This window comes from Anser cygnoides, chromosome Z (genome assembly GCF_040182565.1).
Source record: "Anser cygnoides isolate HZ-2024a breed goose chromosome Z, Taihu_goose_T2T_genome, whole genome shotgun sequence".
In the NCBI taxonomy this organism is placed as follows: Eukaryota; Metazoa; Chordata; class Aves; order Anseriformes; family Anatidae; genus Anser; species Anser cygnoides.
Genome location: NC_089912.1, coordinates 25,591,025 through 25,604,640, shown reverse-complemented (window position 1 = coordinate 25,604,640; position 13,616 = coordinate 25,591,025). Strand labels below are relative to the sequence as shown.

The 13,616-nt window shown below is 37.2% G+C and overlaps 1 protein-coding gene across 9 annotated transcripts in view; it reads right to left on the bottom strand.

Annotated features, from left to right (window-relative positions):
• Positions 1 to 13,616, bottom strand: part of PAM (peptidylglycine alpha-amidating monooxygenase) — a 140,829-nt gene that overhangs the window by 8,703 nt on the left and 118,510 nt on the right. For 5 of the 9 annotated variants that reach the window (XM_048050217.2, XM_048050213.2, XM_048050220.2 and 2 more), the window contains 6 exons: positions 12,456 to 12,585; positions 4,208 to 4,324; positions 3,605 to 3,677; positions 2,854 to 3,061; positions 2,011 to 2,211; positions 836 to 978 (listed from right to left, as the gene is read on the bottom strand). In XM_048050217.2, coding sequence (XP_047906174.1) covers positions 836 to 978; positions 2,011 to 2,211; positions 2,854 to 3,061; positions 3,605 to 3,677; positions 4,208 to 4,324; positions 12,456 to 12,585 — 872 coding nt within the window. The remainder of the gene's footprint in view (positions 1 to 835; positions 979 to 2,010; positions 2,212 to 2,853; positions 3,062 to 3,604; positions 3,678 to 4,207; positions 4,325 to 12,455; positions 12,586 to 13,616) is intronic. The other 4 variants (XM_048050218.2, XM_048050216.2, XM_048050221.2 and 1 more) reach the window with 2 other exon arrangements.

The window sequence follows — 13,616 nt, the reverse complement described above, 5'->3', positions numbered from 1 at the left end:
AAACAATTTAAAAGTAATAAGTTTGAAATTGGAGTACTTTCATTTATCTTGTCTCAAGCTATTCCTGGTTTAAAGACTGATCTTGGATCACCTTATGAAACTGTACACCTTCTCTACTGTCTGGAGTCAAAATTTAATACAGCAAGGATCTACAGATCTACAAGGATCTGTAACTGTGCACAGACAGTTAACATTATCTAATCCCCACTGAATCTCAAAATGACGATAAACCCACTGTCAGTTTTTGTCAGTTTGTAGGCAGCACAGCTATTTGCTATACTCAAAAAGAAATATCTTTCTGTAGTACCCCTTAAAACCGGACTGCAGATCATTGAGTATATGTGCTACCCAGAAATGGGAGTCATTCTTTTGTCTAGGACAATCTATATATTTTTTTAATAAACATTTTTAAACTTCATTTTGCACAACACTTTAAATAACATCTAGCCCTCAAATTAATCTTCTGCAAATAACAGATGTAACCATACGGTTGAGTTTTTTTCCTGCTTAGGAAAACACTTTTTTGTACATGTAATGGACAGTAGTATCTAATTCTATAAATATTTCTGGACCTTTATGCTTCTTTTAAATTAGCTTTTAATAACTATCTGCCAGTAATAAAGCGAACTTATCCTAACTAAAGGTGGCATCTCTAGGGATCATCTCAAAGGTGGTATAATTAAGACCTGAAATTCTAGCATCTTCACTAAGTTTGTATTACGAAGTATTCCTTTGAATACCATACATTTTAAAATACCTAATTTCCTGCAATAGTTGTATAAAAGTTGGAGAAGTAGAATGTTACCAACAATCTCCTATACATAATTATACACACCAGGCACTCTGTGCAATACTCCACCTTTCTAAGTGGAATGAAAGTGTCAATTATTTCTCCAGTAGAGAAGTTCATCACAAATCCTTGCGCTGGTTCTGCTTCTCCAGGGTAAGGCATTCCATTAACTGCGAAGAGGAGACCACCTGCAACAACATTGGATTTCCTTTAACAACCCACACCTTGAAAACTACGGTGCAGGTCAATAGTAATTGTATTGATGTAAAAAGCTGTCTGAGAAAATGAGAGTGACTGACAGAGACAGAGGTAACTCAACAGGAAACTAAATGACAATAGGAAAGTTAACTAAGGTATCACAGGGAAAAATTGCAGACAACCAGTCTATAGAGAGATGCTATAAAGAAATGGTCAGAAGCTACTTCCTAACAGTCTTAAATAAACTGGTTGTGGGTGCATGGGAAGCAGGAGAGCAGTGGACTACAAAATGGAGTCAGACTTGCTCGCTCTCCCTACAATGCATCTCCTGCTGTCAGAGACAGCAGTGGGCTACAAATACTGAGTATCCTAACTTGTACACCATTTCTTAAATTCTAGGCAAATGCAACAGAGATTACCTTGATATTAAATTTGATATCAACTACAGAGTCAGGAGACTGACATTCCAAAATTCCTCATCAAGATCTTGACGTTCTCACTACCTTCGGTATTGGTATTAAAAATCTGACTACAACCCTTAATAGAGTAATTGTATTAATGATCAGATTTTGATAATAAACTACACAACTTCTAAATAAAAACTGTTTGCTTTCAGATTTTATATTTTTAGAAACTCAACACTTGATGGCTTGGAAGCTCTTTAGTTTGGTCTCTTCAATGGAGCTTGAAATGAATATTTTAAAACATTATTACTAATTATGGACTGTGCCGTCACTAGGAAGCAAACAATATAATCTGCTTGTTGACATTACATTTAGAGTGTCTAATCAGTCATTTCTCAGGAGTAGAGATTATATGCAAGCTTCTCTCATGCCCCCCACTGCAAACAGGAAAATAGGACAGTTCTAAAATTTTCCATTACGTCAGCATTACTTTGAAAAAGAATAAACATCTGGCTAAAGATACATGATAGCACTCTTTATGAAATGACATTGTACACAGTGACATACTGGCATTAAAGAACTACTTGAAATCTGAAGAACAGGAAAGAAAAATATTACCTGGAGCATATGAAACTGCAAACAACTCTCTTCCAAATGATTTGTGCTTGATCTCTCTTACGAACTCCCCAGTTCCTAATCTGAAACACTGAATTCGACCGTTTTCCCTGTCTGCAACACAGAGCTGACTGAAGTCAGGGATCAGGGCTAAGCTGTGGGGGATACGAAACTGTCCAGGTCTGGCTCTGCCTAAAGAAGTCTCTGCAACACAAAATGTACACATTCGTGTTAAAGTACACAAAGTTCTGCTTAGAAATAGCAGCATTTCACATAATGCAGCATAATATTGAGAAAAGTTTTTGTTCTTCTCCTAACAGTTTTACTCATTTAGGTAAACTATTGTAGACTTTTGCTTTATCTTTGTAAAACTTGAATTTGTGAATGAGCTATTTCTCTACAATAGCATAATCCCTGATAACATAAATTTGAGTCAGAGAGAAATGTAATTATTCACAAAACCTAAAATAGATGGGATCATGACATAAATCTAAGAAAAACGATAAAGGCTTATACCATTTGACCACACTTTTAGAAAAAAATATTATTACTTTTGAAAATCTAAATATTTTATTGCTAAGAAAGGACGTGCTGATACTTGTGCTGAATGCATGCTAACAGACTCTTATTTTTTATTTTTTTTAGAGAATATATAAATACCCACTACAACTAGCTGTATAAACATTAGAGAAAAATCTGGAATTTAATAAGAAGGGCAAAATTGAACTGGGGCCTTCATAGTATTACTGTAATAGACGTTTATAAATCACGCTAATAACAGTATCGACAATCTCACAGCTGATGATAACATGAATTCATGATAGCAGAGTATCAGTGAGCTCTGACCTTCTCCCCACTGCATGATGTACAATCCGTTTGGAGAGAACTGGATGATTCGGCTGTTACAGTAACCGTCAGATACATAAACGCTGCCGGTGATTGGATCCACAGCCACATCAGTTGGTTGACAGAAATGATTTTTGTCACTGCCTGGTTGCAAAGCTACTCCTAGGGTCAGTAGTGGTTCTTTCGCATCTGCTCCCAGTTTGAAAACCTTTTAAATCAATAGCGAAAGATAAGAGGTTTCAATTATGGAGGGTGAAATATAAGACGGATGTCTGCCTATGAAAAGGATATCTATTACTCTGTATAAAATAAATGCATACACTAAACACAACCTTAATATCTTGACTATGACATCTATTACCAGTTTTATAACCATTCTGATTGTGGGAAATTTCTGCATAAAATATAATTTCCTATGATTACAGCAAACAAATTAGTTTCATATTCTGAGCTTGAGTGCATAGGAAAATTGATAAGCAAAGATGTAGCAGAAAAATCTGCTCTCTTTCAAAAGAATCACTATTTTAAAACAGGTACTTTTAGTTCTGAATACTTTGCTCAAATTATTCTACACAACTATATTCCATGAAGGCTATAGGGGTCAATTTCCATAGGTGTATTCTTAATGTTTGTCTTAACAAGCCTACATAAATAGTTTACATCATAATCGTAAGTTTACATAAATCTCTAGAATGGCACAACAAAAATGGCACAACACTAAGGTCCTTGTGTTAAGGGTTCAAAAGCATACCTGATGGAGAGCTACGTCAGTGACCCAGTAGTTACCATTCTTATCTATACTCAAACCATGTGGTAAATAAAATCTGCAAGCACAAATGTGGAAGAAGCAAATTAGAGACATCTTTCAGGAAGAATGATATAAATTAGATCTAAAGATTTCATTTTTTATCTACAGATCAAGAAATGCTCAAAAATTAACAACCTGTTAATACTTCACAAAATATATACACTGTAACTAAAGAATTTCCTTGATAAGAGTGTCTCAAATCCAGAATTCACTTGATCTCTGCTTTCTCACTCAGGCTAACATTTGGTATCTTTAAAGAAAATATACAATAGTCTTCAGCTCTGCATTTCTGTTAATCTGGCTGGTAGATGAAATTATACGGATTACCAGAAAATAGATGTAGTAAAGTTGGAAATGATTATAATTATTATTTGCTGGGCTTTTTTTTTTTGTTGTTGTTCAAATAAACACAAGATCACATAATGTAATACAAACCAGATATGTGAAAATGGGTTGGTGACTTTTGAGGCTAAAATATGCAGAAATGCTAATATTTTTATTAATAAAAACAACAACAACAAAAAAAAAGAAAAACAAAAAACTTACAGACTTTTGCCTGTGGAATGCAGCAGTTTTGCAGTACTTGGATTCAGGACAAGAATTGTGTTCTGTTCAATTGGTCCAAGTCCTCTTTGCTGATAAACAAATTTGCTGTCAAAAGAACTACACAAAAATATTGTAATACAAAGACAGCATTAGAACAGTCCAATGATGACCACTACACATGCAACTCAAAGACAGGTTTTATATTTAATTCCAGTTAATTCCAGTTTAATTCCAGTGTGGGTTACTAGCACCTTTTGTTTTGTTTTGTTTTTAAATAAGCCTTGTAATATTGTATGATCGTAAGAGTTCTAATGTTGGGATGTCTGCATTTCCTACTGAGGTTATGACTTCCTAACTAAAGGAGTACCAAATCAACACAGCAATAATTAAGACAATCCTAAAGCAAGCAAGCAAACAAATATATATATTTTTTAGTTGTTGCTTTTTTATTTGCTGTGGCAAATTTGAGGTGGGAAATCAAACAATTTAGCTTAACATAGCTAATCACCAGGGCATAATTACCTATATGAACTTGTATACTTTGTACTAAGGTAGGCTGTGTTCGTGCTTTTATGTTGTTTGTTTTCTTTTCAAACATAATTTGTTATTTTGCCAGAACCTGCTACTGTAACATTCAGATCTTAAGGTACTTATCCTTTCCAGAGTGCCCTTGCAGGAGACTATAGGATATGAGATGTGTTTCTCTTAACCCCACAACTCCACATATAATTTTCAAGGTACATGGAATATATTAATAAAAACATTTAAACATGTTATTGTATAATTCAGACATAAAGAATGAGCATTGCTTAACCTTCTAGAAGACACTTGCCAGATGTAAAATTATCATGCACTTAATGAAGGATAGAAGATTAGTTATCTGTACCCATACAGAGAAGCTGGCTATTACTGTAACCTGTTGAAATGTGTTCAGCCTTCAGTGAAGGTGAATAGAGCACATAAAACATTTTGAACAAAATTTAAGCCTAAATGTTAGAAAAGGGTATTTGATTATGGACAAAAAACACATGAACGCATGACATACTCTTCCCTCCTGTCGTATATTTTTAAAGCTGTTTATTAATCCCCCTAAGATAAATCCAGCTATGACTGATGCAACTTGGTAAACAGGAACATGCTTTATAGTCACAGACCAGGCTATGAATAAAGCTATTAAAACTTTATATGGTACAGTGCTGGTAGCCCAGCCTCTCCATAACATTAAATATTTATATGTCTAGAATTTTCAATGCGGAAAGGCACTACTAGTTTCATATATAACCAGAAGAGTCTGAGAGAATGTGTTCTAATTTCTCCATAGGCTACAATTAGAAATAGTGTTTAGATATTATCTTTATATATGGTAACTATCTGTGCCTACTTCTTCAACCTCTGACAGTAATCAATATACCCTTTTCACTGTGAATGGTTATGCACAAGGCGTTACTAAATCTCTCTACTGAGCCCCCCTGAACACTCTGCTGTGATGCTACAACGAGACACACAGAATAGCTGACATTGGCAGGGACCTCTGGAGGTCATCTGGTGATACCCCCTGCTCCCACAGGACCAGCAGGTTGCCCAGGACCATGTCCAAATGGCTTCTGAAGATCTCCAAGGAGGGAGAGCCCCAGGCTCTCTGGGCAGCCTGTGCCACTGCGCAGTCACCCATACAGCAAGGCAGTGCTCCTGATGTTCAGAGGTAACCTGTGTTCCTGTCTGTGCCCACTGCCTTTTGTCCTGGCACAGGGCACCACTGAAAAGAGCCTGTCTCCATCCTCTCTGCACCCTCCCTTCAGGTGTTTGTACACATCAATGGCTGAGCCTCCTCCAGGCTGAACTGTCGCAGCCCCTCCTCACAGGAGAGGTACTCCAGTCCCTTCATCACCATCATGCACAGTACGCCAGGTGTGGCCTCACCAGCACTGTGTGGAGGAGAAGGGCCACCTCACCCCTCTCGATCTGCAGGCAGTACTCTGCCTAGTGCAGCCAAGAATAACGTTGGCTTTCTTGGTGGGGTGGGCATATTGCTCGCACGTAGCTAACAAGGGTAAGACTACTGGCACACAATGCCCTACTGATATTTATTTGCTTATTTAATGATGGCCCAGTAGATTTTGGTTTTTATCATTATTGAAAGTTATATTCTAAGGCAAGTTCTCTTCTTTTTGAGCATTTTCTTTAAAAACAAAACCAAACGAACAAAGGAGCCAATAACAAAAGCTCCCACAAAATTAAAAAATAAAAAAGCCCCAACCCACAATGCTTGATTTCAGTAAATGACAGGGGCCCAGGAATCTAATACTCCTAAGGTACAGATGACCACAACCAGAAGACCAAAGCTGGACAGACTGAACGAATGTTTGGCAGCAGAACAGAAGTTTCTGAGGTGCTTGGCTTATGGTACACCTTTATGTATGCATGCAAATAACTGGGCTTGGGGTCAAGTATTTTATTCCAACACATGGATGATTTTTCTCCTTTCCACAGCTGCATGATGAATGCTTGCTTGCTAGCTATTTATCTTTGCTAAAAATGTTTTAGTTTACCTTATGTTAATGGATATGGGTGAAAACCTTTCTAGGCTCAAGCTCTGTAAAGACTATTATTATTAATCAGCATAGCTAATCACAGATGAGAATCTTAGTGAGGGTAGCTATCGTACAGAAACAGCAACGGCAACAACAAGAAGAAGACAAGATTCTATCTCTCTGCAGAACTGACTAGGTAGACAGCTTTAAAACTGATTGTTTTTCCTTATTATTATTCCTGATCGTAGTAACTGTCCTGTCCAGACTTCTAAGCATTTCCTGTTAACAACTACCCACCTCTGCAGGGAACCGAGTACTTTCAGCATAAGTATGAGATTGCATGGTATTTTCAGCAAAGGAAGCCTAGTGAACTTTGAAATGAGGTTATGGGACTGATCTTTCATGTGTCTTCTCCCTGATAAATATCCTTTTCTAGCAGTAAGACTAGTATGCTACAGAGTCATTCTTTCCTTTCCAGGGCTTATGAACATTTTCCAAGCTACTCTGTGCTTCGTTTCATTTGATAAATGAGGACACAGACTATGCTGACTCCTGCTAGCTTAAAAGAAGCAAAAGCAGACCAAGAAAAGAATTAAAACCTTACTGTTATATGTCATATTACTCTGCTCTCAGCATGGCTTTCTAAGAGGTTCTGCAGTTTCATGTTAAAGGACAACTGAAACATGCTGCATCTGTCACAACTTCTAATTTCAAGCTCCAATACAATTTCATAGCTGTTTTTCTACTTCAGCTGGCCACTTTACACTAATGCAAATAATTTATTGCTACATCTGATTTTCTTCTGGTGTGTTTCATATTAAAATCTAGACAGGCCACCTGATCTCATAAACCTTGAAAGTACAACCCTGAGCTCTACTCTCAATCAACAATCCATCACCACTGTGGCATCGTGCTCAGCCTAAATTAACCTACCTAGCTTGTTAAGAATGCAATAACAGATGTTCAAGAATGCATTATATATTCTGTATTATGTTTTTTATAAGTTGCACACATGGTCAATCATTTTTCATCACAAATTCCAAAAGAACTTCCAGCTGATTCATTGCTCAGCCAGCTGAATAGTTCATATATACACGTGTATATATATATATATATATATAAAAATTTACATTTTGAATAGCACACACTGCATATGGCACGAAAGACATAAAACTGACAACAGCATGTGGTAAAAGAAGATGACTCATTAAAGGAGCTTTTTTTTTTTTTTTTTTTTTTTTTTTAACCATGCCCAGAAGGAATGTTAGAGCCACTGAAAAGCTGCTACTATATTACAGGGCTTGTCATTTTGTAACTGTTTTTGCTCTCTAAAGCAGACTGAAGTTGCCTTACAGGAGCACAGACCATTCATCCAGCTATATTTAGTTGAATGAGAATCCAGCTTTTATGGCATATATTAATAATGCATTGGAAACATTTGTACAGTGCCTAATAGCACAGATAATTTTATTTTATTTTATTTTTAATTTGTTTCTGTGCTGTGACAGAAGCACTGTAACAGAGAAAATAAATTCTGGGCTTTCAGGCTCGATTCATGTTTATGTTTTGCCGAGGAATATTATACTCCGTTACTTGTGTATTTACTGCTAATGATAAACATTAACTTACAAGCCTGACAACTTCTTATCCCTCTTCTACATATAAAAGCCATGATAATTCCCTTTCAAAATAATCTTTTTCTATTCCTTCTTAATGAAAAATAAGAACAGATACATCACTTTTTTTTTTTTTTTTCAGCACAGCCCATGAAACAGTCCCCAAACTATTTCATATGTGCATGAAATAAATGAAAATTGAAAGGGAGGCTCACTGGCTGAGCACACAAAAGTATGCATATTTCCTGTGCAACAAGATTTGGAACAAATATTTAGCTTCAGTCATGTTTTCCACATACATTGTTTTAAAGTCACTCTACTCTATATACAGGCCCACAGAAGTTTTAGCTTATCTATTTTAAGGGCTCCTAACAGCACTAGGTTTGGAAGGGTTGGAAGGGACCTCAAAGACCATCCAGCTCTAACCCCCTGCCATGGGCACGGATGCTATCCACTAGACCAGGTTGCCCAGAGCCCCATCCAGCCTGGCCTGGGACACCTCCAGGGATGGGGCATCCACAGCCTCTCTGGGCAACCTGTGCCAGTGCCTCACCACCCTCTCAGTGAATAATTTCCTCCTAACATCTAATCGAAATCTCCACTCGTTTAGTTTAAAACCATTCCCCCTTGTCCTGTCATTATCTGACTGAGCAAAAAGTCACTCTCCATCCTTTTTACAAGCCCCCTCTAAGTATTGAAAATGTGCCACAAGGTCATCCCAGAGCCTTCTCTACACTGAACAGCCCCAGCTCTCTCAGCCTTTCTTCATAGAAGAGAAATAAATTTCCTATAAACTGATCAACTATGTTCCACAAGAGGAGGAATAAAACAACACTTGTGAACAAAACAAGTGAATCCTTAAGTGAATAAGGACTCTACACATAGATATATTCAGTCAGGAAGTTTTACTTTTTTCCAACTTCAATCCCTGCGTGATGGCAAATATGGTGAGCCTCCACACTAAACTCACGTGCAGATTAACATGTGATATTTTACCATTACCATATGGAAACACTTATCCTGAGTATTTTCTGAAGTGTGCTAACTAACAAATGAGAGAAAGAAACTGTCTCTTAGGTGTTAGCTCTAGGGTGCTAACTCAAGGCTGACTACTCAGTGGCAGACAAGAGTGAATACAATGTTATACATTATTCAGAAGGAACAAAGGATGGAAGACAGAAGGTGCTTTAAACACATAACCCTGAAGCATACTTCCTTTCCCCCCTCTTAGGAAGTAAGAACTATAAGAAGATACAGAGATGACAGTAATAATGATGAATTATTTTGATACAAAAGGGACCAAATACACTGGGACTCTCATGGAAATACCTCACTGGAAATGAGGGAACTGATAGGGATATTAAAGAAGCACAAAGAAATTATGAGTGTCAGGAGAAGATAAATTGGAAATGATAGTGTATTGTTGGCAGAAGCAAACCGATGACCATAAAATGAGTGATGAGGTAGCAGGTGCAATAGTTTTAAGACAACGACTTTCCCACACTTTGTGCAACAGTCAAACTGCAGAATTCACTGGTAAGGGTATAAAGGTTTTACATGGGTTCCAAATTCCAAAACCATAAATAACCTGGCACATTTATTGATGGGGAAACTCTCTAGAGATTATAAACATATGTAGGTTATATGTAGTATTTTTTTTTTTTTTTTCTTCTGGGAAGTCCCTTAGTTGCAGGCTTCAAATACTCAAGAGTATGAGCATCTGTTGTTGTCCAGGACTGGACTGAATTAAGTGAATCTTTAGCGTGACCCAGCACAGGTATTGGGTACATCAATTTCTAGATTTCAGACCACACTCTGATCCTCTGCACCCACACCATTAGAAGTTTTTGTTTTGTTTAGAATCACAGACTCATAGAATGGTTTGGAAGGGACCTTAAAGACCATCCCCTACCAACCCCCTGCCATGGGCAGGGACACCTCCCACCAGACCAGGCTGCTCAAAGCCCCATCCAGCCTGGCCGTGAACACCTCCAGGGCTGGGGCATCCACAGCTTCCCTGGGCAACCTGTGCCAGTGCCTCGCCACCCTCAAAGTAAGAACTTTCTACCTAATATCTGATCTAAATCTACCTTCTTTCAGCTTAAAACCACTTCCCATGGCCCTGTGACTACAGGCTCTGGTTAAAAGCCTTTCTCCTTCTTATAAACTGCTTTTATACACTGGACGATGGTTATATTGTCTCACTAGAGCATTCTCTTCTCCAGGCTGAACAACCCCAACTCTCTAAGCCTCTGTGCACAGGAGAGGTGCTTCAGCCCTCTGAATGTCCCTACAGCTTCCTCTGGACTTGCCCTAACAGGTCCATGTCCTTCTCGTGCTGGGGAGCCCAGAGCTGGCCACAGTCCTTTTGGTGCAGCCCATCAGGATACAGCTGGATTTCTGGGCTGCAAGTGTATATTGCCAGCTCATATCCAATTTTTCATCTACCAGTATCCCAAGGTCCTTCTCTGCAGGGCTGCACTCAATCACTTCATCACCCAGCCCATATTGATTGCCCTGACCCAGGTGCAGCACCTTGCACTTGGCCACGTTGAACCTCACGAGGTTCACATGGGCCCACCTCTCAAGCCTATCCAGGTACGACTGGATGGCATCCCTTCCCCAGTAAAGGGTCAACAGCACCACTCAGTTTGGTGTCAACCGCAAACTTGCTGAGGGTACCTGTGTCATTAATTAAGATATTAAATACTATTGGTCTCAGTATGGACTGTTGAGGGACACCACTGATTACTGGTTTCAGTTTGGACACTGAGCTACAGACTAACTCTTTGGATGAGGCCACCCAGCCAATTCCTTATCGATCTAATAGCTCATCCATCAAATTTAAAGTTTAAGTTTAACCTCTGTAGACTTCCTAAATACTGCTTGGTCTCAAATTCCAGTTTTGTGCTCTGGGCTGTGGGTATACCTCTGTTGTCAGAATCCCCCCAAAAGATATGTTTCAGATGTGAGAAATTAACAAAGCTGCTGGTTTATTTTCAAATGTTTTTTCAATACTTTCTTCAATGACACAAAGAAGAAAATTTATATTCATCTGTAGGAGGATGAGAAAAAACAAATCAATACCAGCTTTTAGTTGAAGATTGAGTAATACATGTTGCAGCATGCGCCATCCTTTCAAGTTTGATAGTCTACACTTCACTTGAGCTGGAGAGATCACTGATACCATGCACAAGAAACTTAAATGATTGCCTTATCTTCTACATTATGTTATTTAGCCAAAAAAACAATTGATTTTTCTCCATAGAAGAGTACTCTAAGCATCATTTTACTATAAGGCTGAGAAAGCTGTCTCCTCTAATTTTCAGAAAATATTTTAAAATAAATTCATCAAGAGTTGGAAAAAACACACCGTACTGTTTAGCCTTCTAAGTATCATGAACAGATACTTAGAAAGAAGATTTAAAAAGCACATTTACAAAGAGTACTATGTAATATTCTGTTATAAACTAGTATTAATTACTCCCAGTGTTCTGTTGCAGTTTAAGGGATTTTTTTTTGCAACTAAATGGTTAGATATACTGTTTAAAAGCTTAAAGACATAATGACATTATATAAATAAAGACTATATTTGGAATGTTCTGTTTTTAAAATAATAAATGGCCAGAATAAAATTTAGATTTTTTTTATTGTGATGACACTAGTTTTTAATGGTGAAAGTCTGTTTTGAATGAATGCTCTACACCCCACCCTCCCATCCTTTTTTTTTTTTTTTCCAGCACTGAAGCTAGCTTTGCAAGTCTTAAACTCAGGTATTAATATACCTTACTAAAACAGCATTCTCCCAGACCTATAAGTCCAGCCAAAGACATGGACAAGCAGGGATAAGTTTGGGGACATAATGTAGAATATTATTTTTCTCTGGAGACATATTCTTACTGTCTAAAGATCTAGTAACCCTATAGTCCTGAAAATGTCAGTAACCACTTCCATTCTGAGTTTCCTGAAAGCACTTTCAGCCAAAGAGCTGAATCTTAAACAGAACAGGAACTGCAATCTATTTTGTTTCTTTGAGAAGATACACAAACTACATACACCAAATTGACCTTTAACAAGCCATTCTGCAAAATATCTACTTACTTTTCATCCCAAACATGATCACCTCTGTGGAAGACAACTAAGTTATTTTCAAGGTCCAGAGCCAACCCAGAAACTTGGCCCAGCTTGAGGTCTAACCCAGGCCACTCCACAGCCTCTTCTATGTGGAAATCTGACCAAAGAAACAAACAATAAAAAAAGGGCAGACATTAATGTAGCACATTTATACTAATAAAACACCCACAAAAAAAAAAAAAAACCAAAAAAACATAAAACTGGTTAACTGGCTTTTTGCATGGAATACTGGGGATTGTATGGACATTCTCTTGCATGCAGAATTTCCATGAATGCATTGCAATTTAATTCCAAGCATAGTTTTATTACAGTAAAGCATGCACAAACACTGGTATCCTGCTATATGTAGGATGACAGAAACTTCAGACCTTTGTTAATACTTTCTAATATTGGTTAATTACAGAAATATACAAGTACTATCCAAAATAAGCAAGCAAATTTAAATAATAACCTATCAGTATTTTATTTAAAAAGCATAACAAAAGAATAGGAAGCACTAGACCATCTATACATCTGAAGTGGCTGATTCATAACTTTTTTCAAAAAAGCTTTTAACACGAAAAAAACAACAACTCAGAGAGCAAGATAAAGAGCAAGATAAACAGAAAAGAGAAACAAATAAAACAGTAGTTTTGTGAAGTGTGCCTATGACATTTCTTAAACCCAACATATACATTAATTAGCTCTAGTTAGTGTTTGTATCCTAATCCAAAGATTACAGGAGTGAATAGGAAATACATATCTAAATCTGATGAAAGAAATGAAGGAGGGTAAAGTATCTGTCACTGTTTATATGTTAGGGCACTTTCTAAGAACATGTGCTGGGCAGTTTTTGAATAATACAAATCTGATTTTCACACTAAACAAAAAATACAGGATTTAGCAAGGGAACCACTACTAAAAAAAATGGATACTTTCTGTTTTTGTCTTAAATTGTAAAACTCCTCAACGAAAGGAGAAAAATATAGCTGCAAATTAAGATTCAAAAAAGATTAAAATAAGACATAAAAAGAAGTTTGCTTCAATCTTTGCTTTATTTAAAAATAGACTTACAATGATTAAATGCATGAACAGAGATGTCTGAAACTTGGAAAAGTAGCAGGATGTTGGCTACAGGGATTAATTTCT